At 39.9% G+C, this 27252-nt stretch overlaps 1 pseudogene and 5 gene segments (V, D, J or C); all 6 read left to right on the top strand.

Annotated features, from left to right (window-relative positions):
* Window positions 1-206: 206 nt before the first annotated feature.
* Window positions 207-1263, top strand: LOC113908993. The segment is given in 2 exon segments: window positions 207-286; window positions 450-1263. Coding segments are annotated over 2 exon segments (429 nt in total).
* Window positions 1264-7734: 6471 nt separating this feature from the next.
* On the top strand, window positions 7735-8259 carry LOC113909255. The segment is given in 2 exon segments: window positions 7735-7816; window positions 7940-8259. Coding segments are annotated over 2 exon segments (366 nt in total).
* Window positions 8260-12007: 3748 nt separating this feature from the next.
* On the top strand, window positions 12008-12668 carry LOC113909256. The segment is given in 2 exon segments: window positions 12008-12081; window positions 12274-12668. Coding segments are annotated over 2 exon segments (447 nt in total).
* Window positions 12669-17173: 4505 nt separating this feature from the next.
* Window positions 17174-17770, top strand: LOC113909257. The segment is given in 2 exon segments: window positions 17174-17248; window positions 17412-17770. Coding segments are annotated over 2 exon segments (411 nt in total).
* A 590-nt stretch (window positions 17771-18360) lies between these two features.
* On the top strand, window positions 18361-18904 carry LOC113909258 (annotated as a pseudogene).
* Window positions 18905-23760: 4856 nt separating this feature from the next.
* On the top strand, window positions 23761-24263 carry LOC113909259. The segment is given in 2 exon segments: window positions 23761-23806; window positions 23929-24263. Coding segments are annotated over 2 exon segments (381 nt in total).
* The last annotated feature ends 2989 nt before the right edge of the window (window positions 24264-27252 follow it).

The following is a 27252-nucleotide window of genomic DNA, read 5'->3' as shown; positions in this document are numbered from 1 at the left end:
TAGAAATGTGACCACAAGATGGTAGTGCACCTGTGCTGATGCAGAACACGTGGAGGGTTCATTTTAGTGCATCTGATTGACTAGGCTATGGCAGAAGCAGAGTCTTTTTCTTATTGGCTGGTAGACAATGTGGGAAAGTACTCTGTTAGAGGAAAGAAGGGACTGCCTGACAAGAGAAGGAGCTGAGCTGGCTGGAGGCTGCGATTCTGAAAGTGACTGTAACTGGGAGGAACCATGAAGACATCCACAGGAGCTTTAATCATATTCTCGTGGCTGCAGCTGAACTGTGAGTTGAGCAAGTACGGGAACCAGAGTATATTAGTGGATATTCTTCAGAAGTCAAGACTGGCTTTACTCAGGTTTCCTTCAGTTAGTGTAGAAGAAGAGAATTCTGAAGCAGACTAACCTGGAATCTCTTCTCCTTTCTCTGATCTTTTCTTTCTGCACAGGGTTCAGCCAAGGAGAGAAGGTGGAGCAGCATCCTTCTACCCTGAGTGTGCAGCAGGGAAGCAGCTCTGTTATCAACTGCAGTTATTCAGACAGTGCCTCAGAGTACTTCCCTTGGTATAAGCAAGAGTTTGGAAAAGGTCCCCAGCTCCTTCTATACATTCGTTCAACCATGGCCACAAAAGAACACCAAAGATTCACTGTTTTATTGAATAGGACAGCCAAACATCTCTCCCTGCACATCGCAGACACCCAGCCCGAAGACTCAGCTGTGTACTTCTGCGCAGCAAGCACACATTGCTTCCCAGGCACCTGCTACCTGCACTCAAACCTGGGTGTGGGGCAGCCCCTGTCCTTTGACACAGACCTTCAAGTATAGTTTTTGTCCTTTTGTTTGTCTGCACGTGGAAACTAATGTTTTATCACTTTTTGAAATTTAAACTCAATTAGCCAACAAATAGTACATCATTTGTTTCAGTTGTAGTGTTCATTGATTCATCCATTGCATGTAACACCCAGTTCTCATCACATCACATGCCCTCCTTAATGCCTATCACCCAGTTACCCCGGAAGCTAATGTTTTAGACATTAAAAGCGAATTATATAACTATTAGGATGGAGGTGACCCAAAAAGGGTTAGAATACTTTGTTGGATGACTGTTGTTTAATGGATTCTTGAATGGAGTTAGTAATGTTTTATTTTGAAAGTCAGGTATTTTGGAACTCTACATTTGCTATTGAGACTCCTCTCCTATAAATAACCCCTAGTACCAGTTTTACAGTCGTTATTATCGATGGGCACTTAAATATTGTGTTTCAAAAGCAGCAATTATGATTTTTCTGATTCTGAAACATTACATGCCAAATAAAGAAGTATTTAAGATGCAAATATAAATGGGATAATTCTGTAATCATATAGTATTGCTAATATTCCTGTTAGTCTAAAAAATTCTTATTACAATTAGGATCATGATTTTTTCACTTCATGTGTTTTGATTTTAGCATTCCCCACTTCATCATGTCATTACCTCAAACATCTCCTTTGTTTTAATTTTAGTGTTTTTTTTAAGATTTTATTTATTCATTTAAGACACAGAGATACTGAGACAGAGAGAGAGAGAAAGCATGAGCAGGGAGAGAGGCAGAGGGAGAGGAAGAAGCAGGCTCCTCTCTGAGTCAGGAGCCTGATGTGGGGCTCGATCCCAGGACCCTGGGATCATGACCTGAGCCGAAGGCAGACGCTTAACCATCTGAGCCACCCAGGCACCCCTAATTTTAGTTTTGTTTTCATTTAATCTGTGTCTTACTGTAGCTCTGTGAGATATTTTAATTAATTACATTTTCATTTTCATTTTGTTCCACTGAATTCAGGGCATAATTTGACAACCATTTCTATTGGTTGTCTTATCACTTTCTATTCAGAAATTGTGTTATGAGATTTCGATCAGAGCCCAGGGATGGTGTGTACTATTTGTGTGATTGAGAGAAATTAAGATAGGGAGTGATTTGACAATGTGAGCTTCAGATAAATCTCAGAAAAATATTCTCGTTTACAAATTCTGTACATATCTGGTCACAATAATTCTCTCACAGGATTTAGAAGACAGAATTTTATATCTTATTCACTGCTATATTTGTAGTACCTAGCACAAACTTTTCTACATAATTGGTTATCAGTAGATGATAAAGAAAGAAGGAAAGGACAATTCTGTTATTTACTCATAATTTTAATTTAAACTTTCTGTTTAAATTATATTTATAAATTGATTTGTGAAAAATAGAAGTCCTTAAAGTGTGTATGTGATTATTTGATTGTTTGAGAACATACTGTTTCTTTCCATTTTAATGTCTCTCTTTCTTAATGATGCTCTGCTATTAGAAGATTATTCAATTTATTCTTGCACTTGTAATTTTTTGTTATCATTATAATGAAAGCCTTTCTGAGAAATATGGGAAAACTTTTATACGCATGTATCCACCTTACTATTATTAGTAGATTGCATGAAGGCATTTGGACTAATGGCTAATGTAGAGATGACATGCTACCAACCTCCCTCCACATGTTCATGTTTGAATTAAACATTTCTAACCACAACCTTTATTTAAAAAAATATTTTTCTAGTACTGCAGAGAAATCAATGGGATGAAACAAATGGAGTAAATATTTAATTCCCTCATTCTCCCACCCTGCTCAAGGGTAGGCTCCTTTCAAAGTCCCTCCAAGTCTTCGTAACTAACGATGGACATAATTGGCAACTGTTACAGGGACAGTGCTTCCTCTTAGCTGAGTTATGATTGCTAGGTATTTGGTAACTGGCTTTCTCTTGCTGGGAAAGTCCTCAGACTAAATTCAGTTTATCACATTTGACCAAAGGAGGTTAGTACTGTAGCCCAACATGTCAACGGGCTTGATTCTTTCCCTCCTTGTACCACCAGCTCCTGTACCATAGAAGGAAGATGACTCTTGATTGGTCCATTTCCTCCAAGACTGATGATGGAGTCAGAAGGAAGCATGTTTCTCTATTATTAGTTTATTTCTTCTCAAATCAAGTTAGAAGTGGCAGAGAGGGTGCAGTTCCTACAGGTTTGAATGCTTGATCATACTTAGATGAGAACTGATGCAGTGGAAGAAAACAAGTGCTTTAGCCAGAGTGTGCGATGAGTACATAGCTCAGATCCAGACACATTCAGGCTTTAAACCTTCAGCATGGTTGGCTATTTGTTTCCTACTTCCTGAGACAATGTGGTACAACCTTTAAGGCCTTCTCTTGATCCTGTGAAGCCAGACTAGGTGCTGAGAGTCTCCCTTTTGTTTGCTTTCTCTAGGATGGTGCTGACTGCATATGTGTGATTTCTCCCAATCCAGGAGAGTGGGGTTGCTTTCTGCACATGCTCGCTTGCTGCTTACAGAAGCTCTCTCTTGTTAACCCCTTTTGTATGCTGGTGACAGGCTGTAGGTTGGGGGATATATGGATGAGGAACTGAGTGTTGTGTGTGCCCATGGACCATTTGTGGGGGTCTGCATGCAGGCCATCTGCAGTGGCTCATGGGCAGATTCCTAATGGAGGCTGTGCTGTGGTTTGTAGGGTCCTTGTTGGTTTATTGCCCTCCAAGAGCTCTGTTCTGCTAGGAGCACCCCACTCCCCAGTGAGCAGTACACCTCAGTATCCTGGATGGGACTAGAAAGAGGGTTCTCTTTGGGAACATCCTCCAGTGCTGGAGGGCCATGTGTTCACTCATATGTTCTCACTTCCCTCTATGGGGAAATCTCAGGCTGGAAGGTTTCTCTTGGCTCGGAGTTGTGCCAATGGGCAAGAGTGATGAAGGTAAAGTGAAATTGTTCTTCATGCCATCCTTAATCTGTCAAAATCAGAATTTTTTGTTGTTGTTGATGTTCCACAGTGTGTTATGTATTCTCTGCTGGACTTCTTCATAGGCACTGTTTTTAGTTTAATGTGTGACATGGAAAATCAGTGGTTTTTTTGGGGGGAGAGCGGAGATGATAGAAAATTTCTATTTTGCCATTTTGATCCCAGTGTTTAAATTTTTTATTTTAAATAAATTGTTAGGAAAAATTGACTATTTTTGGTGTACAGTTCTGTGAATTTTGAATTTTAGTACATTGTATATAACCAGTAACCATACAGGATCATGATACAGAAAGTTTTATTGCTCCCCAAAACTCCCTTGTGCTATTCTAATGCCATCTCACGCTTCCATATTCCCCACTCCTTGCAAACATTGGTCTTTTCTTATTTTGTGCTTTCAAGAATGTCATTTTAACAGGAGCATACAATCCATAAACTTTTGAGAACCATGTGTCTTGGTGGGAGGAAGCACGTGCCACAGGGCACACGCATGACCTCACCTCTATCTCCACTCTCAGTGTTTTCTACCCCTGAGCTTTTGAACTTTGAAGTTATTTCATAGGAATAGCTCATCATTTCAAGTGTTTGAATTCCTTTAGAGGCTTGATTTATAGTTCTACAAAATATATTTGGCAATTGATATTGCAGAATTGGTGTTGAAGGTTGGATCATCTCATATAATCAAGTTGAGTCACGTTCTATACACAAGTTAGTTGTACAAACTCTATCCTAAATTTTTATCAATATATATTTCCTCACACTTTAAGGGTAATTTAATTAATGAGGATTCACTCTAGCAGTACCAATTAGGGTATGGTTATTATTTGGCTTTTCCAGTAGTTGATATGAAATAACATATCCAATAATTCTTAAACATTTTTGCACTAGCAGTGTCTATCCAGAACTGAACTATAGCACTAGGATGGGTACTATGTCAAATAAAGGCTATATGCATGCAAGTTATTTTATTAGTAAGAGAACAAAGTCGCGATAATCAGAAACATAACATTTTCACATTCAAGTGGGAAAGTACCTCTAAAAGGATAAAAATAACCTCAAAAGAATGCCAAGGAAAGTATTAAAATCTGTGGTTCCAATCATCTAGGAGAATTCTCTTCTACTGGCCTTGGTGGATCTGTCTGCTTCATGCAATTACATGCTTATTTCTAGGATCTTCCATATGCACTCATCTGTGGACTATCTGCTTCTGCTGATTCTTTAGAGAACCTCAGTTTAAGATCTCTAAATTAATAATTTTTTCAATTTTTGTTAGTGAAGGGTGCATGATATCATACTAGTTCATAAACATGTAACCAAGGATCCATTTCTTTTACTTTATTTGCCGAAGTGGTAATAAATAGCACTTAATAAAGTCATTTCACAGGTCTCAATGGCAACCTTTTTCTGGGATTTTGTTCAGCGCACCAAAGGTTAAGGTCCTGTAAAGGTGAATAAATGAAAGGCCAGGAGAGCAATCTGTGCCTGGATGAAAGGAAAGTGTCAGGGGTTTTCTTATCTAGTTCAGTTTGTGATGCTGGAATAAATATGGGTTGGGACATCTGAGCGATGTGGGCTACAGTGAGGAATTTATGGTAAGACAGCATAGGGCTTTTTGAGGGTAGGATGCAGGGCCACCTGGGATAAGGCTAACATGCACCAGGCACTAGTACCTGTGAACTACATTAAAAACATATTGACTAACACAGGCTACATCAATTTTTGTCAGTTGACATGGCCAAGAGATATTCAGTAGTTTAGCCACTTGAATTAATTTTGTTTCTGCTAAATGATTGGATTTTATAAAGGGGCCTGGTGTACTAATTGCATGACCAGTCTGGTATTGTCTCTTTCAATGTTTAAGATAAGATTATTAAAAATATATTAACTAGGAATTTTTTCCATGAGTTTCCAAAAGATATGTCCTGGACAGGACACTTCTTGAATGACAGAAGCACAATGATGAGATTCACTTCATTGAAGAAGGTATTAGAGTTGAATTGGAGGAGAGATTAATAATATTTCACATTTACTCGGCCAGCTGGTAGAAAAATTTTGGTTGTTTTTGGAGAGTTTTAGTCTATCCCTTAGAGGGCAATTTGTAATGTATGTGGTCCATCACATTTCATGGAGATATATGCAGTACAAATTCTGAAAATGCTTCAACCAATTTATCTTTATCTTTCCTCACTGTAGTTCAAGTTTTCTTGTGTGACCCAAAATTCAAAATACTTCTCCTGTAGGCCTTCATTGGCCTGAAGGTTGTTTTCTTTTTAAAGTTATAGATAATGACTTTCTGCATCCATGTGCTTTGCTGTTTACTTTCTTTTTTCTTTTTTAAAAAGATTTTATTTATTTACTCATTTGAGAGAGAAAGAGTATGAATGCGTGGAAGCACCAGAGGAGCAGGGACAGAGAGGGAGGAAAAGGGAGAGGGAGAGAATTTGGAGCAGATGCCTGATGAGTGCAGAGCCCCATGCAGGGTTTGATTCGATGACCCTGAGATCATGACCCCAGTCAAAATCAAAAGCCCGAAGCTCAACCAACTGGGCCACCCAGTCGCTCCCTGTTTATTTTCAACCAGCATCATCCCACCTCTATGGGATTCTCCCTGCATATTTGAATACAAGTTTGTAGGGGCTTGTCCCAAATTCCTTTCAGCATAGTTTTGTGGCAGTACTGACAATGTGATTTGGAAGGTGGAGGGGAAGTGAAGGGATACATGAACCTAAAGTGTTTCCAGGCCTGAATTTCTTACTTAACTCTGCATCTGGGAAAGCGTTCCCATGTTGGCTCTGGACTCATGAAGCTCCGTGATCTGAATCTGTAGAGAGTGGCCTCCAGGAAACAGCTTGAGAGAAGCTTCCATCTCTGTGTCTAAAGATGATGTTTACACGGCTTTAGAGAAGAAATGTCCCTCTCCAGAACTTTATCTTCATAAACGTGATTTCTTACCTTAGGGGGAATTTTTTTTTTTATTAAATCTTGGCAACAAAATGTAACAGAGGCATGGTAATGGAAAGTATCCTTGAGGCTAAAACTTGTAAGAGTATAGCATTAATATTTGTTGCCTGATTCACAGACACTAGTCACCTTATGTGGGAGTCAACAAAACAGTGAGAACATAAGGAAGAATTTCAGGTCTTTCTATAGGGATTTGACAACTTCATTTATGGTGATTCTTCTGTCTAGAGTTCCTATTTTTCACTTTTTAATTATTCTGAAATTTAGGAATATTTGACTACTAAAATATTTGACTATTAAATGCTATGATTTTTCTTCTGAAATGCTTTTATTAAAAAGATAGTATTCATTACAATTGGTATTATTTTAGGACCACATAAATACTGTATTTCAAGTAAAGGCCATTTGTTAATTTGTTTAAATTAACAAATATTTAGTGAGTGCTGAACATGACAGTCACAGTTCTAAATATTGGGGCACAGTGCTGAAAAGAGACAGAATCACTCAGCAATGACTTGACTTCCTATTACTTTTTCCATATTCAACTCCTAGCCCCTTTTCTGGCAGTCAGTGGGTTATAGGCTGGTCCACATGGATACACGAGAATATAAAGCACTGTAGTAAAATGCTTTAGAAGATTGTTATCCTCCCAGCTACAGCGATGCCCTGGGATGCTGTGTTAAAGAACTTCCATATCAGGTAGTGTCTTAAGAACAAAATAGACCTGAAAGGTCAGGATTGCTGTTTTTCAGACTTCCAAGGCCACCTGAAGACTGACATGTGCCTCACGAAGTCAGGGATGACACAGATGGCTGAATTTGGGAGGCCTTTGGCCAACATACACCCATTTCAGTCCCTGTCCACCAGGGGGTGCAGCTTCCTACCACAATCACATTTCCTGTGTGAAATGTGGACTTCCATTGATCATTTCTCTGTCACTCCAGTGTTTCTTCATGGTAAGATTGAAAAGCATTATTTAGGTGACACTCCAGAGATGAAGTGTTCTCCAGGCTTCGTGTCTGTGGTACTCTTAATGCTTGGTAAGTAAAATGCCTCTTAAAACTTGGATTCTTTCTTCCATTGTGCCTGTAAAACTTTTAGTTATAATTTTATCCAAGAGCTTTATGCCCAAGGTGATGCAGGTCACTTTTCTTTATCCTCAGGACAAACCCATGGAGACTCAGTTACCCAGATGGAAGGCCAAGTGACCCTCTCAGAAGAGGCTTCCCTGACTATGAACTGTACTTTTTCAACAACATGGTCCTTCACTGTTTTCTGGTTTGTCCAGTATCCAGAAGAAGGTCCACAGATCCTCCTGAAAGCCTTGAGGGACCAGGAGAAGAAAAGCAACAAAGGCTTTGAAACCACTTTGGACAGCAAATCCAAATCCTTCCACCTGAAGAAAGGCTCAGTGCAAGTGTCAGATTCAACTGTGTATTACTGTGCCATGAATGACACAGTGACGGGGTGGGGGGGGAGCTGAGCACAAACTCAGCAGAACAGGGGCTTGGATCCCGAGCATCTCTTGACTGATCCACTCTGGTTCCAGCATAGTCTGTGGTTGTTCGTCGCTCAGTGTCTACTTGATCTAAAAATCACAGAAAGTACTAGAGCATAGGAAACAGAAGTAACATTCCCCAAACCCAGGTGTTCCTTAGTGACATTGAGAACAGTTTGATGCCAAGAGTTCAAGGTAAAACCACATAACAATGAAGTGGTCACTTGCTCATCCTTGCAGTGAATGCCCGGCCCCACAAGTTGTTCAGGGAACCCTGGTGGGTGTTGCTGTGTCCATGACACTTTTAGAGACACATGGTGTGCCTGAGGACGCAGCATCTGCCCAATGTCTTCCTGACTGGGTATGGCAGGAGTGGTGATGGGAGAGCTTCAGCCCCAAACCAGGATTTAGTAGAGAAAGAAGGGAAGGGAAGAAAGGAGGATGAACACATGAACCTGAGCAAGGAAAAGAGAGGCCAGGGATCTCTGCCCTGCTTTCTTTTCTAGTGAATCAGGTGGTAGACACAGGCTGATATTCAACATGAAAGGGTGTGGGCAGAAACAGAATGGAGGAAGTGGCTCATGTCCTGGCCAGTTAAATAGATCGGTTGGCTTTCTGACAGTAAGAGCTCAAGTGAGATGGTGCAAACTATACAGTATCCCTGTATATGGACAGAATTTCAGAAAGAGTTTATCAATTGAGCAGAAAAATTAGAATTGCAATGATCATTAGAAAAATAACAGAAAAAGAAAACCTTCCAACACAATAATCAGAATATGAATTCTCTCCATTCTTCCTGAACTTCTCTACATTCCTTCACTTGGAGTAATTTTCACTTGCTAGCCTCTTGGCTTATTCCTTCAGTTCTTCCTAGTCTCTATTCCGAGAATATAGGTGTTCAGGTGAGGATGCTTAAAAAGGTTTATTGTTGTAGTTTTTCAGAGATGAAATAAATCATCTTAGGCTTTAATCAGTAGAGGAAAGGATGTATAAATGTGAGCATATTCACAATATGGAATATAATGGAACAAGGTGTATATGGGTTAACATAGTAAGACCTACAAGATTTACTATTGAGTTTATAAAGCAAGTTACAGAAAGGTATACCCAGAATGTATATTTGTATTATAATAAAGTATAAATAAAATGCTATATATCTTGGAGTGGTAAAAATCTAGTAAAACACCTGGAAACATCCGCTCCAAATTGTCAAGATGAACAAAGAAATAGGGTAATAAGTGACAAAAGGGTTAGAATTGGGAGTGAAAGTCAAAAGGGATTTTACTCTACAGGTAATGTTTTATTACTTTTAATCATGCATATATTCACAAATTCCTCCTTTGTTAAAAGTAATATTAAGCCATAAAAGTCATTATAAAGGTTTATCCATATTATCCTCTATTCTTGTCACCAAAATGTGGAAAGGAGAGACTGATCACCTTCTCCATAAGATTTTGTCCAAGGACCTCATGTCTGTTTATTTCTCCATCCTCTCGGATCACACAGGTTTTAGTTTTCACTCCTCTTAGGGTCCTACTCTTTCACTGTCTTATAGCTGTGTGGATTTTTGTCTTCCCCTGTAAACTGTAAATGAATATGTTTCCACTTTTATATATTTTATTTATTTGTTTATTCTTTTACTTTTATTTCCAGTTAGTTAGCATACAGTGTTATAGTAGTTTCAGGTGTACAACCCAGTGATTCGACACTTCCACAGAACACCCAGTGCTCATCAGGACAAGGGCACTCCTTCATCTCCTCGCCTATTTAACCCATCCCCGAGCCCTCTCCCTCTTAAGCATCAGTTTGTTCTGTTTAATTAAGAGTCTGTTATTTCATTTATCTCTGTCTATCCCATATTTTTCCTTTGCTTCTTTGGTTTGTTTCTTAAATTCCACGTGAGTGACATCGTATGGTAGTTGTCTTTCTCTGACCAACTTACTTCCCTCAGCGTTATACTCTCTAGCTCCATTCATGTTATTGCAAATGGCAAGATTTCATTCTTTTTTATGGCTGAATTACACTGAATTACATTTTTACATATTCTGAACATCTAAGATATTACCCCATTGAAACTAAGAGCTCAATGAATATTTACGGATTTCTTTTAAACTAAGGTAAAGAAATCAAAAGCTTGCACAAGGTGAGATTTACCAAATTATTTTTTTTAAGATTTTTTAATTTATTTGACAGAGAGAGACACAGTGAGAGAGGGAACAGAAGCAGCGGGAGTGGGAGAGGGGGAAGCAGGCTTCCCGCTGAGCAGGGAGCCCGATGCGGGGCTCGATCCCAGGACCCTGAGATCATGACTTGAGCCGAAGGCAGACGCTTAACGACTGAGCCACCCAGGCCCCCCACCAAATTATTTTCTGATATTAATTTCCATGATATAGCATTTTAAAGGTAGGATTAGGTTCACTTCTAATCCCCAATCTAAGCAGGTATCTTCTTATCTGACCATCTTGCATTTCCTTCATAAAGAAGCTTGGCATAAACGGGCCTGGGGGTCTGTGTCTGCTGAGTGGCTTGATCTGAAGGGGTCTCTCCTGACGGCTTCAGTCCTCTAGGGGGCACTCGGGGCTTTAGAAGAAACAAAGACTTTCTGAAGGTCCAAGGTTAAACAGTTAAAGGGAGAACAGAAATCGTGTGAGCCAGTCCAACTATAGATAGCAAAGGTGGGGAGGAGGGGCAGGGTTTGTGTAAAGTTGATCTCAGGCTTTAGGTTCTGCCATTGCATATCAACTTCATACATCTGGAGGCCATGTCTCTAGAAATCCACTATGCACATAATTCTTCACAGATACCAGGATAGGATTATTTCTGGGCATGTGACCATGGAAACGCAACAGAAAACATCCCATTACCTGTTGTCAATTGTTATGAATAAAACTCCCCAAATTTACTGGCCTTGAAATAATTTCAATATCTCAGCTACCTTACCTTTTCATGTATCTTGGCTGAGAGTGGAGGGAACAAGAATGAAGAGAAGAAGAAGAGAGGAAAAAATAAGGAACAAAAATAGACGGAAAGAGAGAGGACAATATTGACTTTGACCAGCAACGTGTGGCCTGGCCAGACTCAGCTGTGTGGGTGAGCAGGTCCATGAATTGCACAGGAGACTGGAGATTTGAAAGTTATCTCAGAGAGGACAGTATACTACATTCTATTTTAAACCAACCAACTTCGAGTTGGAATCATTTTCTATGCAGATGGTGACTGTCTGTCTTAGTTTCTAGAACTCTCTTGATTTCAAGAAGTTGTATTTACTTCTGTAAGACAAGGCATACTATCAGATAGTTTTCCTTTATCAATATTTTTTATAAGTGAATTCTCACATTGTCAAACTACGTAATTTTGGGACTGGAGTCACTCTTTCCTATGTCTTCAAGGTTCTGGGTAACCACCTTTAGGCCCTGACTCTACTAGAAATATCATTCACCTTTCCTCATACACAAACCCACAAATTTCTTACATAAAGTGTTTTAAGAAAAAAAACCCTCTTATCCTCCTATATTGGAAATACTGCCCTTACCTCCCTGCAAAATTGGCAAGTACAGTTTTGGAGAGATTACTGTGCAGTGTCACTGGGTCACTGTGGGTGGAGTCTTGAGTTCCGTGAATGACAGAGCTGAGGTGTGATTGGTGCTCAGTGATTCTGGTGGAACGGATTGACTGTAAGACACAATTATTCTGGAACCAAGAGTCTAAACTCTGCACAGTAGGCAGAGGGTAACTCATCAACTAGAAAAAGAAACATGAAGAGACACTGGCAAGCTCTGCTGGGGCTTCTGTGGGTCCATGTTTCCTGTGAGTGGGGGCATTCCTCATGGGTACTCGGGTGGCGTCTACAGTCTACAGTAGGTAGGGGGGAGCTAACACAGAGCTCCTAGAGGTTCCTACATCTGCAGAGGTGTTTCTTGGGATTTTTTGCAGGTTTGAAAACTGCGTTGGTGACTCCCCAGTGGTATCATTTGTGTTTGTTTTTCTCTTCCCACGCAGGGGTGAGAGGGATGGAGGTGGAACAGAACCCTTCAGCCCTGAGCCTCCAGGAGGGAGCCAGCTCTACTCTGAGGTGCAATTTTTCTAGCAAAGTGAACAACGTGCAGTGGTTCCGGCAGAATCCCGGGGGCGGTGGCCTCACCCCGCTGTTTCTCATAGCCTTGGGGATGAAGCAGAGTGGAAGATTAAACTGCACAGTGAATGCTAAGGAACGGTCCAGCACCCTCCACATCACGGCCTCCCAACTGGAAGACTCAGCCACCTACCTGTGTGCGGTGGAGGCACAGTGCTCCCTGGTGATCTGCAGCCTGCACCCAAACTGCAGCTGGGCCTGCAGCCCCAGCCCTCCCTGGGGCAGGCATTTGCTTCCACTGCAACCTTTGTACAATTTTTAATTTTCATATTTATGTTATAGCACTTTTCCCTCCTAAAATTAGACCCATCAGTGTTGTCATTACACCTGCTTTTGTTGCCTTTTTTTCTTCCCAGAAAGCCCTTTTCTGGTAAAAAGCTGCCCCATAGAGCCTTCGGAGTAAGTGACAGAGATGCCCATATACAGTACCCTGGGAAAGAGATCTTCTGGTAGCTAGCATATAAATTAGAGGTAAATTATTCAGATGGAAAAAGCTTGAAAAAATAGATGGTCATCAAACAATTTTTTAGTTACCTGTAGGTGGTCCTTTTTCAAAGAAATGTAAAGAGAATGTGTACAATGTTTTTTCAAATCTCTATTCAGCCTTTTCAGTCCGGGAAATACAAATATAATAAAATAATTTTATTGAGGTTCAGGCACTCTACTTATCACATGTTTTCTATTTCAGTAAGATAATAGCCTGTAAATAAGTAGTTTTATTTTATGCACGAATAAAGGGAGGATTTTAGAGCATAAGTGACTCGGTTGAGCTCATATTATTCCAAAATTAGTGAATCTGTGGTGACATGAGAGCTTATCCTCTGAGTACCTGATACAGAATACCCTATAGAATCTTAATTTTTATCAGTCAATTTGTACAATGTGCTGACATGTATCACTGACAAAACAAATTATCCATTTTTCAGTTATTTCTAAATAGCACCTTGTGTGGAGGAGCTCATGGAAATTTTCATTTTGTTCCATAAAAATCCATTGCTCTTCCTTGCATTTTGAATGAATCTATTACTCATGATTTTATAACATCATGCCCTGTTTGGGAAAGGGAGCAGAAAGCTTCCAGGACTACCCTAAAAGATCCCCTTCTCTGTTGTAGCCAGAGACAAAGACTGCTGACCCCAAACCCAAAGTTGAAACTTGCATGTGTAAGGATTCCAGCACAAATTGAATTCCAGCCTACCCTGGTTTTTATTTTGATGGAAGGGCATTGATAAGAAGGCCTGCATCCCTGAAAATTCAGATGGAGCTAAATGCACAGACTCCCTGAAGCTGGGAGCAGAGCCAGTTTCTTGAGCATGTGACCTGCGCAGTTACGGAGCCCCCCGCTCTCCCAAGGAACCCTGCCCTTGGTTTAATGCTGTGACATCACTCTCTTGAAATTAATACTAATTTTATCTTTGTACTTGTCTTTTACAAGTGAGTCCCATAAGTGGGAGGAACACATGCCTGAGCAGAGAGATACGCGGGGCAGCAGGACACAGGCAGGGACACATGGAGGCTCAGGCTCTGGGTCACAGCTGTGAGCCGAGCAGTTGGCAGGGCCACCTGTGGTACCTGTGCCTGCTTTGGACTAGCTAGGGCTTTGACAGGCAGCAAAGGGTGTAGTAAATATTGTCAGGAAATTACTACAAATTGAAAATGTATACATGGACATTTCAATAAAGTGGTTTGGCAGTTTCTTACACAATTAAACATACTCTTAACTGTATGATCCAGCAGTGGCTTTCGTGAGTATTTACCCAAAGGGTTTGAAAACTTACGTCCACGCACAGACTTGTACACAGGTGTTTTATAGCAGTTTACTCATAATTGCCAAAACTCTGAAGTAAGGAGCATATCCTTCAATAAATGAATGAATTAATAAATGGTGGTATATCCAAACGATGGAATATGATTCCATGCTAAAAGAAATGAACTATGAAGCCACGAAGAGATTGGGGAAGCTTATATGCATTTTACTAAGAGAAAATAGCCCATCTGAAAAAGCTACATAAGGTATGATTCTGGTTCTACAGTGGTGGATACATGCCTTATACATTTGTTCACACCCATAGAATGTACAATAGCAGGAATGAACCCTCCATAACTTTGGGCTTTGGGTGATATGATGTGGCAGCATAGGCTCATCCATTGTGAAAGAGTCATGAGGAAGGTGATAGTTGGAAGGCTATTCCTGTGTAGGGGCAGGAGGTGCACTGGAAGCCTCAGTACATCTGACTCACTTTTTTTTCTTCAACCTGGTTGAAATGGTTGAAAAGAAGAAAGTCTTAAAAAATTAAATTTAGAGACATGAAACTAATATGTATGAAGAGTTAAAGCATTTTAGAAAAATGGTTTCACCAGAAACATTACCTAATGACACTTTTCCCCTGTTTTTGAATAATGTTCCCAAATTTACATTTGAAATGATCTAAAAAATTGTATATGCATCCCTTGCTGGAAATTTTGAACCTACAAACTAAGGTTTCAAAGAGAAAGCCAGAATCCAAAAAGCAATTAGGCTGTTTTAGAAAGTTCTCACTTTCCATATTAGTAGGCTCATATACCTCCTCTATGTTGTCTCAATTGCAGAGATTCTTTCTTTTTTTCATACAATACATAAATAATATGTAGTAGATATATAGAAGAAATACGTCTGCAGAAGAACATCCTGCTTACCCATGACTCAGCCATGGAGCCCCCTTGTCTCAGGACCTGTGAAGGACTTTCACTCAGTAAATAAAGTCCCATTTTTTCCCATGTTAATATCAATTTATTTTCTCCTTGATACATTATTGATCTCATAGAAGAAATGAAAACCCAGATAAGATCTCATCCTGAGGACCATGTCTGTGCTTCTGAAGAGGCCTCAGGGTGGGTTAGGATCAACCTCAGACCCACTAGATCACATGTGGTTGTGAAAATGGTCTTGGGGTTCCATGATGCTGGCAATTTCACCCCACTCTGACATCAGTCCAGCTTGCACACAACCAATACATACTGCTCTCAATACTATTTGCTTTGTTGTATAATATAAAAGAAATTTAGAGCTGGGAGAACCCTTAGAAATCCTTTAGTCCATCTTCATTTTACACAAGAGAGACTGTCCAAGATGACAGTCTGGAACAATAGGTAGTGAATGAGCGTTTAGGAGAAATATGATGGAGTATGGAATGTGAAGCAGTGTTGGCCAGGAAGTGGGAATCATGAGAGAATAGATGGCTAACACTTTAGAGGAACTTCTCCTGAGGCTATAAGTCAGTAATTGCATTGGAGGACATGCCATCTATTTTGATTTGAGAAAAAGAAACCACCTCAAGATTAAACTTACATCTGTTTATATTTTCTGAGTTTGCAGCTTGATGTTTCATCAGTATTTTAACTCTGCTTTCAATGCTTTCCAGAACATAAGACACACAGCATTCAAAAAGATTTTTTTTAAAGCATGTCAGATTTCTCTTTGCAAAGTTGTCCAATCTTGGTTCAAACAGTTTCCTGTTGTTGAAATATGAATAACTGATGGAAGTGTCTCCCCTGCTCCCTTATCTTTGAGGTTTGGTCTCTTACTTTTTGTCACAGTCATCTTAACTGAGGGGTGATTCCACATTTTGACTGTTGGTACTTTCAATCCTCTCGGAATAGCAAGGTCATGAGCAACACCAGCTAGAAGGAGCACAGTCTGAGATCAGAGGCATTTGAGATATCAAATGATCTTGTCTCTGTTACTCTAATCTTTGTCCACATGTTCCTTTTTTTTTAAAGATTTATTCATTTGAGAGAGAAGAGAGTGTGCATGCATGCCACATGAGCCCGTGGTGGGATAGGGAGAGAGGAGGGGAGAGGCAGATAATCTAAAGCAGACTCTGTGCTGAGTGTGGAGTTGAGTGTGGGACTCAATCTTATGACCCATGAGATCATGACCTATGAGATCATCACCTGGGTTGAAATCAAGAGCTGGCTGTTTAACTGAGTGAGCCACCCAGGTGCTGCACTACATGTTCTTTTTACAAAGACTTTTTCTACATAACAGACAATTGAGATGGTAGACTTGGCAGAAATGGAAGATTTTCTACTTTCTTTGTTTAAGGGAGTGAATCATGATTCCTTCCTGATTTCAAACATGTACACCAGGTTCATCGCTGAATAAACAGCAATAACATCTACCTCTTTGCAACTTACTAACAGTGATTCAGTAGTGTGCAGAGGTATAAATCTTGATCTCTGTATTCTTTTTTTTAAAAGATTTTATTTATTTATTTGACAGAGAGAGACACAGTGAGAGAGGAAACACAAGCAGTGGGAGTGGGAGAGGGAGAAGCAGGCTTCCTGCGAAGCAGGGAGCCCTATATGGGGCTCTATCCCAGGACCCTGGGATCATGACCTGAGCCGAAGGCAGACGTTTAACGACTGAGCCACCCAGGTATCCCTTGGTGTCCACATTCTTACTGTGCACTTCATCCCTGAACTAAGATATAATTTGCTTGACTATCGCTGCCTTGATGCATCTGAGTCCCTCAGAGGCACAGGCTAAGAGAAGAACATTTCCCCAGTGAGTTCAGTAGAGACGTGACCACAAGACAGTAGTGCACCTGTGCTGATGCAGAACACGTGGAGGGTTCATTTTAGTGCATCTGATTGACTAGGCTATGGCAGAAGCAGAGTCTTTTTCTTATTGGCTGGTAGACAATGTGGGAAAGTACTCTGTTAGAGGAAAGAAGGGACGGCCTGATAAGAGAAGGAGCTGAGCTGGCTGGAGGTTGCAATTCTGAAAGTGACTGTAACTGGGAGGAACCATGAAGACATCCACAGGAGCTTTAATCATATTCTTGTGGCTGCAGCTGAACTGTGAGTTGAGAAAGTACGGGAACCAGAGTATATTAGTGGATATTCTTCAGAAGTCAAGACTGGCTTTACTCCGGTTTCCTTCAGTTAGTGTAGAAGAAGAGAATTCTGAAGCAGACTAACCTGGAATCTCTTCTCCTTTCTCTGATCTTTTCTTTCTGCACAGGGTTCAGCCAAGGAGAGAAGGTGGAGCAGCATCCTTCTACCCTGAGTGTGCAGCAGGGAAGCAGCTCTGTTATCAACTGCAGTTATTCAGACAGTCTCTCAGTCTACTTCCCTTGGTATAAGCAAGAGTTTGGAAAAGGTCCCCAGCTCCTTATAGACATTCGTTCAAGCATGGCCAAAAAAGAAAACCAAAGACTCACTGTTTTTTTGAATAGGACAGCCAAACATCTCTCCCTGCACATCGCAGACACCCAGCCTGAAGACTCAGCTGTGTACTTCTGTGCAGCAAGCACACATTGCTTCCCAGGCACCTGCTGCCTGCACTCAAACCTGGGTGTGGGGCAGTCCCCTGTCCTTTGACATAGACCTTCAAGTATAGTTTTTGTCCTATTGTTTGTCTGCAAGTGGAAGATAATGTGTTAGATGTTAAAAACATATAATAAGACTATTAGGATCAAGATGACCCAGAAAAGGTTAGAGCATTTTGTTGGATGACTGTTGTTTAATGGATTCTTGAATGGAGTTATGTTTTATTTGGAAATTAAGGTTTTAAGGAACTTTACATTTGCTATTGAGACTCCTATAAATCACTCCTAGTACCAACATTACAGTCCTTATTATCGATGGGCACTTAATTATTGTGCTACAAAAGTAGCATTTATGATTTTTCTAATTCTAAAACATCACATGCCAAACATAGAAGTATTTAAGGTGCAAATATGAAAGTGATAAATCTGTGAAGACCTTTGGGTAGTGAGACTCTCAGCTGGAACAGAGAGAACTATGACATGACCCACACACTTGCTACACCAGGAAACCCCTGTTTCCTGTTCTGGGGCCACAGCAGCAGGTACTCAGCCATCTTTCCCTCACCCTGTCATGCTCCCTCACTGTGCCAAGCCCTGAAACTGAAGAAGAAGACATTTTCCATCTAGTGGGCGAACTCAAACATGTTGCTCTCTAACCTTCTCAAGGTGGTCAAGGCTTCCATGTGGCTAAGTAAGATGGTCCCTGTGGAAATGTGCCTCCTCTATGACCTAACGTCAAGAGAGATAGGCAGGATCTTGTGGATACCTCAGGAAAGGGGATGGCAGTGTGTAAAATAGAAGTTCTGATTCTATGTTTTCTCCTTCAGGATCCAGTATTGCCCAGAAGATAACTCAAGCCCAACCCGCAATGTTAGTGCAGGAGAAGGGGGCTGTCACTCTGGAATGCACATATATAACACCAGTGACCCAAATCATATTCTATTGTGGTACAAGCAGCCCAGCAGTGGGGGCGATGATTTTCCTTATTTGTCAGGATTCTTACAGCCAGCAAAATGCCACAGAAGGTCGCTACTCACTGAATTTCCAGAAGACAAGAAAATCCATCCAACTTGTCATCTCAGCTTCAGAGCTGGAGGACTCTGCAGTGTATTTCTGTGCACTGAGGGAGTCCACAGTGAGAGGTGTGATGGAGCGAGGTATACCCAAACCCCAGGGCTCTTCCTGATGCATCTCCCTGCTGTAGAGCCCAAGGCAGGGAATTGATGTCCCTGACAGGAAGTGGTTAGTGTTGAGGCAACATAGGTACAGGCTTAGAGAGAAAACCTCACTCTAAGAAAATACCTCTCCAGGTAAGAGTTATCATGCATCAAACACTTCCTCACCCCTGAAAATTTGTGCTGAAATTTTTTATGGAAGACTAGAATAGCCACAATAAACAATTTGCCATTTTTGTAATTAGATTCAGCTAGAAGGATTGGCTAAGGAAATTTAGAAACGTTTGACTCAAAAATCAGCAATAATGTGTGGGAATTACTGGATTTTTCAGATAAATTTGTTCAGTAAATATTTATTGAGCATATATTATGTTACAGGCATTGTTAGTCTATGAAGACCCTCAAATGTCTCTGTGGTTTTCCTTTTTTTGTTTTATATCATGCCATTTTATACCGTTTAATGATTTAGTTTAATTAGGTTTGTTTGCTGTGAGTCATTGTACTTACATTTAGTTTCTAAGGGACCTGCTCTGTGATGTAGTTTGTACTAGTGTTCATTCCATCTTATTAATACCTCTAGCATAGGTGTGCTCAGTTTGTATACTATAGGGTTTACCTGCTTCCCACCAGTCTATTCCACAAATGATCATAATTAGGAGCTCTTAGGGGGACACTGTGAAGGACCAGAGTGTGAATTTTCCCCTTTATTGGTTCCTGCCCTTCACGTCAACACTCCTTCAAAGGTATTTTTTTTAAAGATTTTTATTTATTTATTTAAGAGAGAGACTGAGCAGGAGCAGAGGGACAAGCAGAGGGAGAAGCCGACTCCCCGCTGAGCAGGGAGCCCAATGCGGGGCTTGATCCTGGGACCCCGGGAACATGACCTGAGCTGAAGGCAGCTGCTCAACCAACTGAGCCACCCAGGCTCCCCCTTTGAAGGTATTTTTTGCCAACACGTGGCTCACTTTGCACACTTCCCAGCACTCTTTGTTTGTTCGATGTTCCACACTCCAAAATCTTCATTCTTGCCATTTTCCTTCTTCTACCTCTAACCCCATTTGCCCTGTGCCTTAAAATTCAGATGGTAATGGATGGTTGATAATTGGTCTTGCATTGTAACAACCTCTTATATTTGCTTGGAAGGCAGATATGTAGAGAAGAAACCTTAAGAATCTCTTAAAATGTTTTAATTACAAAATTTTACCATTTTAATATTCAATTTACCATTTTAACAATTTTTAATTGTACATTCACTGGTATAAAATACATTTACATTGTTGTTCAAACAGCACCACCATCCATTTCTAGAATTCTTTTCATCTTGAAAAACTGAATATTTGTACTCATTAAACAATAACTCTCCATTACTCCATCCTTCCAGTCCTTGGGAACTACCATTCTGCTTTCTCTTTCCATAAGTTTGACTGCTTTAGATACCTTGTAGAAGTGGAATTGTGTTGGTCATTTTGTGACATTTCATTTGACATAATGCCCTCAGGGTTCGTCTATGTTGCAGTGCGTGTCAAGATTTCTCTCCTTTTTAAGGTTGAATAATATTCCAGTGTATGTACATAGCACATTTTGTTTATCCACATCCATCTGTGGATGGTGTTTTGGGTTGCTTCTGCCTCTTGGTGGAAAGAGGAATACATAAACATCTCAATATTGTGGGTATATAGTCAAATTCTTTCCATTTTTCAGTATATATCAGAAGTGGATTGCTGGATCATAAGGCCATTCTATTTCAAAATTTTTGAGAAACACTTATACTTGTTAATTGGAACAACTATGCTCTAGACTTCATTTTCACAATCAAGTTTCAAGGACCAGAGAAAGAGAGTGATCACTAGTCATGAAAGGAGCTCCAGTATATGAGTGAATCACAAAATTCTAGAGGAGTTTGTCACCCTTGCTACAGTGCTTTGCTTAAATCAGGTGTCTAATAATTGCTCTGAATGGATTGGTGAAACCACTACCCAGTGGTCAGCTCCTGAATAGCAATTGGGCATCCATTATAATATGTTTTCTTACCTCTTTTGGTAAAGATCCAAACTTGCAATTATTTAATACTTCTTTAGTAGTTCTATTTGCATAAAGAAAGTACCTGTAAAAGACTGTCTTAAAATATTTCAAAACTTGGGGAGAAGTCATTTTGCTACTCTCTAGTCTCTCTTTCAGTTTTTCTCTGACAACCATACCATCTATAGTAACAAAAACAGGGAACAGCTTTTACTATCATCCAGCTCTGTGTTCTAATCTATTAGCTCTGCCATGAACTTTCTGGATACTTTTGAGCTTTGTTTCATTATTTGTAAAACGGGAAGTGATATCTCTTTAGTATTTTGTCGTGACAATTTATCAGTAATATATCCAAGAGATTGACAAATAGGAGATGAGCAATTTAGGAGGGTATCTCAATAGGTACAGAGAAAGCATTTGACAAAATCCAGATCCATTCCTAATTAAAACTTCCACCAAATTAGAATTTAAGGGAATTTTTTCAACTAAAAAAGGGCTACTAAAAGACCTACATCAAATGTCATACTTCATGGTGAAAGCCTAAATGATTTTTCCTTAGTTTCATAAATAAGGGAAGATTTTTGGCTTTCACCACTTGTATTTAATATTGAAATAGTGTTCCAGACAATGCAATAAAACATGTGGAAGAAACAAAAGCCATACAGTGTGGAAAGGAAGAAGTGACTTATCTTTATTAACAGCCAGCATAACTGAGCAGAAAATGGAAGGGAATCTACAAAACTGCTACTAGAACAAATTGGTTTAACAAAATCAAAAATATACCTGGTATATGATCCAGCCATTCTACTCCCAGATATGGACCCAAAAGAAATGAAAACATATGTTTATAAAAATATTATATACAAATGTTCACAGCAGCTTTATTTATAAAAGCTCCACTGGGACTAACCCATATGGTTATCAAGAGGTGAATAGACAAATTATTTTATAGGCACATGATGGGATACTACACTGCAACAAAAAGAAACAAGTCCTGATAATTATGAACAATGAAAAAATTTAAAATAATTAGGTTGAGAAGAAGCCAGACAAAAGAGTGTGTGATTTCATTTATATAAAATTATAAAATATCCAAACTAATTCATAACCCAAGTGTTGCCTGGAAATGGAGGTGGGAAAGGGTTGAGAGAAGGATTACAAAGAGACATGAGGAAACTTTTGGGGTGATGCTTATGTTCATTATCTCCATTGTGGTGATGGTTTCACATATATATAAAAGTCAAATATTATAGAATTGTTCACTTTAATTTGGTGCCATTTATTGTTATGTAAATTATGTATAAATAAAGCCATTAAATATCTAAATTTACCATGCACTACCTTCCCTAAATGTTGTGCAAATCTTCTTGTGTGACACAAAATGGAAAATATTTCTCCTGTAGGATTTCATTGGCCTGAAATGTTTTTTTTTTAAATTATAGATAATGACTTTCTCCATCATGAGCTATACTGTTTATTTTCAACCAGCATCATCCCAACCTATTTAGCATTATCCCTGCATATCTGAATACGATTTTGTAGTGGCTTGTCCCGAATTCTTTTCTAGCATAATTTTGTGGCAGGTTCTGACAATGTGATTTGGAAGGTGGAGGGAAAGGGAAGGGATATGTGAATCCAAACAGTATCCAGGCCTGAATTTCTTACTTCACTCCACATCTGGGTAAGCATTCCCATGTTGGCTCTGGACTCATGAAACTCCTCGACATGAATCTGTGGAGAGAAGCCTCCAGGAAACAGCCTGAGCTGTTTCCATATGTATCTAGATATGTGTTACAAGGCTTTATAAAAGATGTGTCCCTCTCCAGAACTTTATCCTAATAATCCTGATTTCTTACCTTGTGTGAAAAATTATTTGATTAACGTTTGGCAACAAAATGTGACAGAAGGATGGTAATAGAAAACATCATTGAGGCTAAAACCTGTTAAGAGTATACCATTAGTATTTGCTGCCTGATTCACATACACTAGTCACCTTATGTTGGAGTCAATAAAGCAATGAGAACATAAGAATCTCAGATCATTCTATGGGTATTTGACAATGTCACGCATGATGTTTCTTCTGTCTAGAATTCCTGTTTTCCACCTTTTAATGATTCTGAAAATCAGGGATATTTGACTAATAAATGCTTGCCTATAAAATAGTGTAATATTTCTTCTGAAATCTTTATTAAAAACAGTATTTCTTACAATTGCTAATAATTTAGGAACAAAGAAATATATATCAGTTAAAGGCAATTTGTTCATTTTTTTGTTATGTAGAAATTATTCAGTGAATACTTAAAAAATGATAGTCACAGTTCTAAATATTGGGGTACAGTGCCAGAAAAACAGAATCACTCAGCAATGACTTGAATTCCTATTACTTTTTCCATATTCAACTCGAATCCCATTTCTGGCAGTCGGTGGGTTATAGGCTGGCCCACATGGACACATGAGAATATGAAGGACTGTAGTAAGATGCTTTAGAAGATTGTTGTCCTCCAGCTACAGAGATGCCATGCGAAGCTGTGTTAAAAAAATTCCATGTCAGGTAGTGTCTTAAGAACAAATGGACCTGAGAGGTCAGGATTGCTGTTGTTCAGACTTCCAAGGGCCACCTGAAGATTGACATGTGCTTCATGAATCAGGGATGAAACAGACTGCTGCTGACTTTGGGAGGCCTCTGGCCAACATGCACGCATTTCAGTCCCTGTCCACCAGGGGGTGCAGCTTCCTACCACAATCACATTTCCTGTGTGAAATGTGGGCTTCCACTGATCATTTCTCTGTCCCTCCAATGTTTCTTCATGTTAAGATTGAAGAATATTATTTAGGTGACACTCCAGAGATGAAGTGTTCTCCAGGCTTCGTGACTATGGTACTCTTAATGCTTGGTAAGTAAAATGCCTTTTAAAAATTGGATTCTTTATTGCATTGTGTCAGAAAACTATTAACTATAATTTTATCCAAGAGCTTTATGCCCAAGGTGACACAGGTCTCTTTTCTTTTTCCTCAGGACAAACCCATGGAGACTCAGTGACCCAGATGGAAGGCCAAGTGACCCTCTTAGAAAAGGCTTCCCTGACTATAAACTGTACTTACTCTACAACTGGGTATCCCACTCTCTTCTGGTATGTCCAGTATCCAGGAGAAGGTCCACACCTCCTCCTGAGCTCCTTGAGGGACCAGGGAAAGAAAAGCAAGAAAGGTTTTGAAGCCACCTTGGACAGCAAACCCAAATACTTCCACTTGGAGAAAGGCTCAGTGCAAGCGTCAGATTCAGCTGTGTATTACTGTGCCCTGCATGACGCAGTGACGGGGACTGCAGGGGCAGCTGAGCACAAACTCTGAGCAGGACAGGGGCCTGGATGCTGAGCGTCTCTGACTAATCCACTCTGGTTCCAGCACAGTCTGTGGTTGTTTGTTGCTCAGTGTCTGCTTGATCCAAAAATCATACAAACGAAGAACATCAGAACCAGAAGTAACATCCCCCAACCCTAGCTGTTCCTTGGTGATATTGAGAACCGTTTGATGCCAAGAGTTCCTCAGCCATGGTGTAACTAATTTAAGGTAAATCCATGTAACAATGAAGTGGTCTTTGCTCATCCTTTCACTGAACGTCCAGCCCCACAAGTTGTTCAGGGCACCCAGATGGGTATTGTTGTGTCTATGACACTTTTAGAGACAGACAGTGTGCCTGAGGAGGTGGTGTCTGCCCATGTCTTCCTGACAGAGTATGGCAGGAGAGTTGATGGGGAACTTCAGCTCCAAACCAGGGTTTACTAGAGAAAGAAAGGAAGGGAAGAAAGGAGGAGGAACACATGAACCTGAGCAAGGAAAAGAGAGGCCAGGGACCTCTGCCCTGCTTTCTTTTCTAGTGAATCTGTTGGCAGACTCAGGCTGATATTCAACATGAAAGGGTGGGGGTAGAAACAGAATGGAGGAAGTAGCTCATATCCTGGCCAGTTAAATAGATCAGTTGGCTTTCTGACAGTAGGAACTCAAGTGAGATCATTCTCAGTGCCCAGGAAATACGGTGAGAGAAAATGCTCTTGCACTGATGTTTCCTAACAATATAGATCGATAGGTGACACTGGGAGGGAAATCCTATAAATTTCTCTAACTCCTGTTTGCAACCTCTCACAGAGAGCCACAAAACATGTATTGGAGAATGCATGGGAGTCAGTGAAGTTTTCCAAGGAATAACAGAAAAAGCAATGTCTGTAGTACACTGCCAGATTTGCCAATATTGTTGCAATCTTCTTTATTTTAAAAATATTTTTAAAGATTTATTTATTTAACATAGAGAGCTAGGGAGATTGAGAGAGAGAGAGAGAGAGACAGAGTAGGGGTGGGGGTGGGAGTTGAGGGGGAGGCGCAGAGGGAGAAACTGTTCTGAAGCAGACTCTGAGCTCAGCCTGGAGCCAGACAAGAGGCTGATCTCACCACCCCGAGATTATGACCTGAGCTGAAACCCATAGTCAGTTGCTTAGCCAACTGTGCCAGCCAGACGACCTTAGATCCTTAAATTATTGTCTTCTTATCAGTATATTTTATAAATGAGCTATGACCAAAATATTAATACATTTCCTTATTATATTAATATATATGTTAATATATCCCATTATATATTCTTGGTTTAAATTAATTTTTTATTTAATTGTTTAAAATATAAAGTTTTTCAAAGCTCTAGAAATATAAATGCATGTCAATAGGTCCTTTAAACAATTCAAAAGTGTATATAATAAGAATTCGCCTGACATTTGGATAAACAATGTAGACTAGGGGTGCCTGGCTGGATTAGTCAGTAGAACTGAAACTCTTGATCTCGGGGTTGTAAGTTCCAGCCTCATGGTGTGTTATGAGATTACTTAAACGAAAGTCTTTTAAAAAAATCATGGTAGATTATTGCTTATCTATTGATTTGTCTAAAACTCTATTAAAAAGATAGTAAAGACATCCCAAAGGGCAGGAAGTGGCAAACACAAAGTAAAACAAGGAAAAAAGCTACTAGCGGACAGTGACGTCAACCAGTTTTAGAAAATGTGTTGTATATGGAGAAAGGCAAACTTGGCATGAAAGACTAGCTAAAGAAGAAAACCTGGCCTAGTGTAGAAGAAACTCAGTGTGTGCTGTGCCCTCCAGTAAGGGTCAGGGAAAAGAAGCACCACATTGTTTTGGATAATTGAGGAAGATGGTGTTGCCAGTGTTGGTGTATGAATTCGTGTGCGTGCGCCAGTGTGCATGTGTGTGCATGTGTTGAGGGTATTGGGGTGAAAGAAGTAAAATAAGTGGACTGAGTGAGAAAATTTTTAAGTCACAGAACAGCCATGCATCTATGGCCCTTTATAAGAATCAATGATCATTTTCTTAACCCAGCTGGTAACTGGATGTTGGTCTTTGAGGAACTGAGAGAAGCACATAAATAATTTACCCAAAATCTGTGTATTACTAAGCTTTTTGATTTTTGCTCACAGGTTTGACTTTCCTTTACTTAAATAAGTTCTTTCTTTCCTCCCTCCAACCCCTGGCAACCACTGATCTTTTTACTGTCTCCATACTTTTGCCTTTTCCAGAATGTCACATACTAGGTATCAAAGAGAATGCAGCCTTTTCAGGTTGGCTTCTTTCACTTAGAAATATGCATGTAAGTTTACTCCATGTCTATCCATTGCTTGATAGCTCGTTGATTTTTAGACTGAATAAAATTTTTTTGTCTTATCTATAAAGAGCTTTTCAAACTCAACACCCAAAAAACCAAAAAATACTGTCAAGAAATGGGCCGAAGAATGAACAGACATTTCTCCAAAGAAGACATACAAATAGCCAACACACACATGAAAAAATGCTCCACATCTTTCGGCATCAGGGAAATACAAATCGAAACCACAATGAGATACCACCTCACACCAGTCAGAATGGCTAAAATGAACAACTCAGGAAACAACAGATGTTGGCGAGGATGTGGAGAAAGGGGTACCTTCTTACACTGTTGGTGGGAATGCAAATTGGTGCAGCCACTCTGGAAAACTGTATGGAGGTTCCTCAAAAAGTTAAAAATAGAGCTGCCTTATGACCCACCAATTGCAACACTAGGTATTTATCCAAAAGATAAAAACATAGTGATTCTTAGGGGCACATGCACCCCAATGTTTATAGCAGCAAGGTCCACAATAGCCAAAATATGGAAAGAGCAGATGTACATGGGCAGGTGAATGGATAAAGAAGATGTGGTGTATATATATACAATGGAATATTACTCAGCCATAAAAAAGAATGAAATCTTGCTGATTTGCGATGACATGGATGGAACTAGAGGGTATTATGCTAAGTGAAATAT

This window comes from Zalophus californianus, chromosome 6 (assembly GCF_009762305.2).
Source record: "Zalophus californianus isolate mZalCal1 chromosome 6, mZalCal1.pri.v2, whole genome shotgun sequence".
Classification (NCBI taxonomy): Eukaryota; Metazoa; Chordata; class Mammalia; order Carnivora; family Otariidae; genus Zalophus; species Zalophus californianus.
Note: the sequence above shows the minus strand (reverse complement) of the source record. Positions and strands in the feature narration are given on the sequence as shown.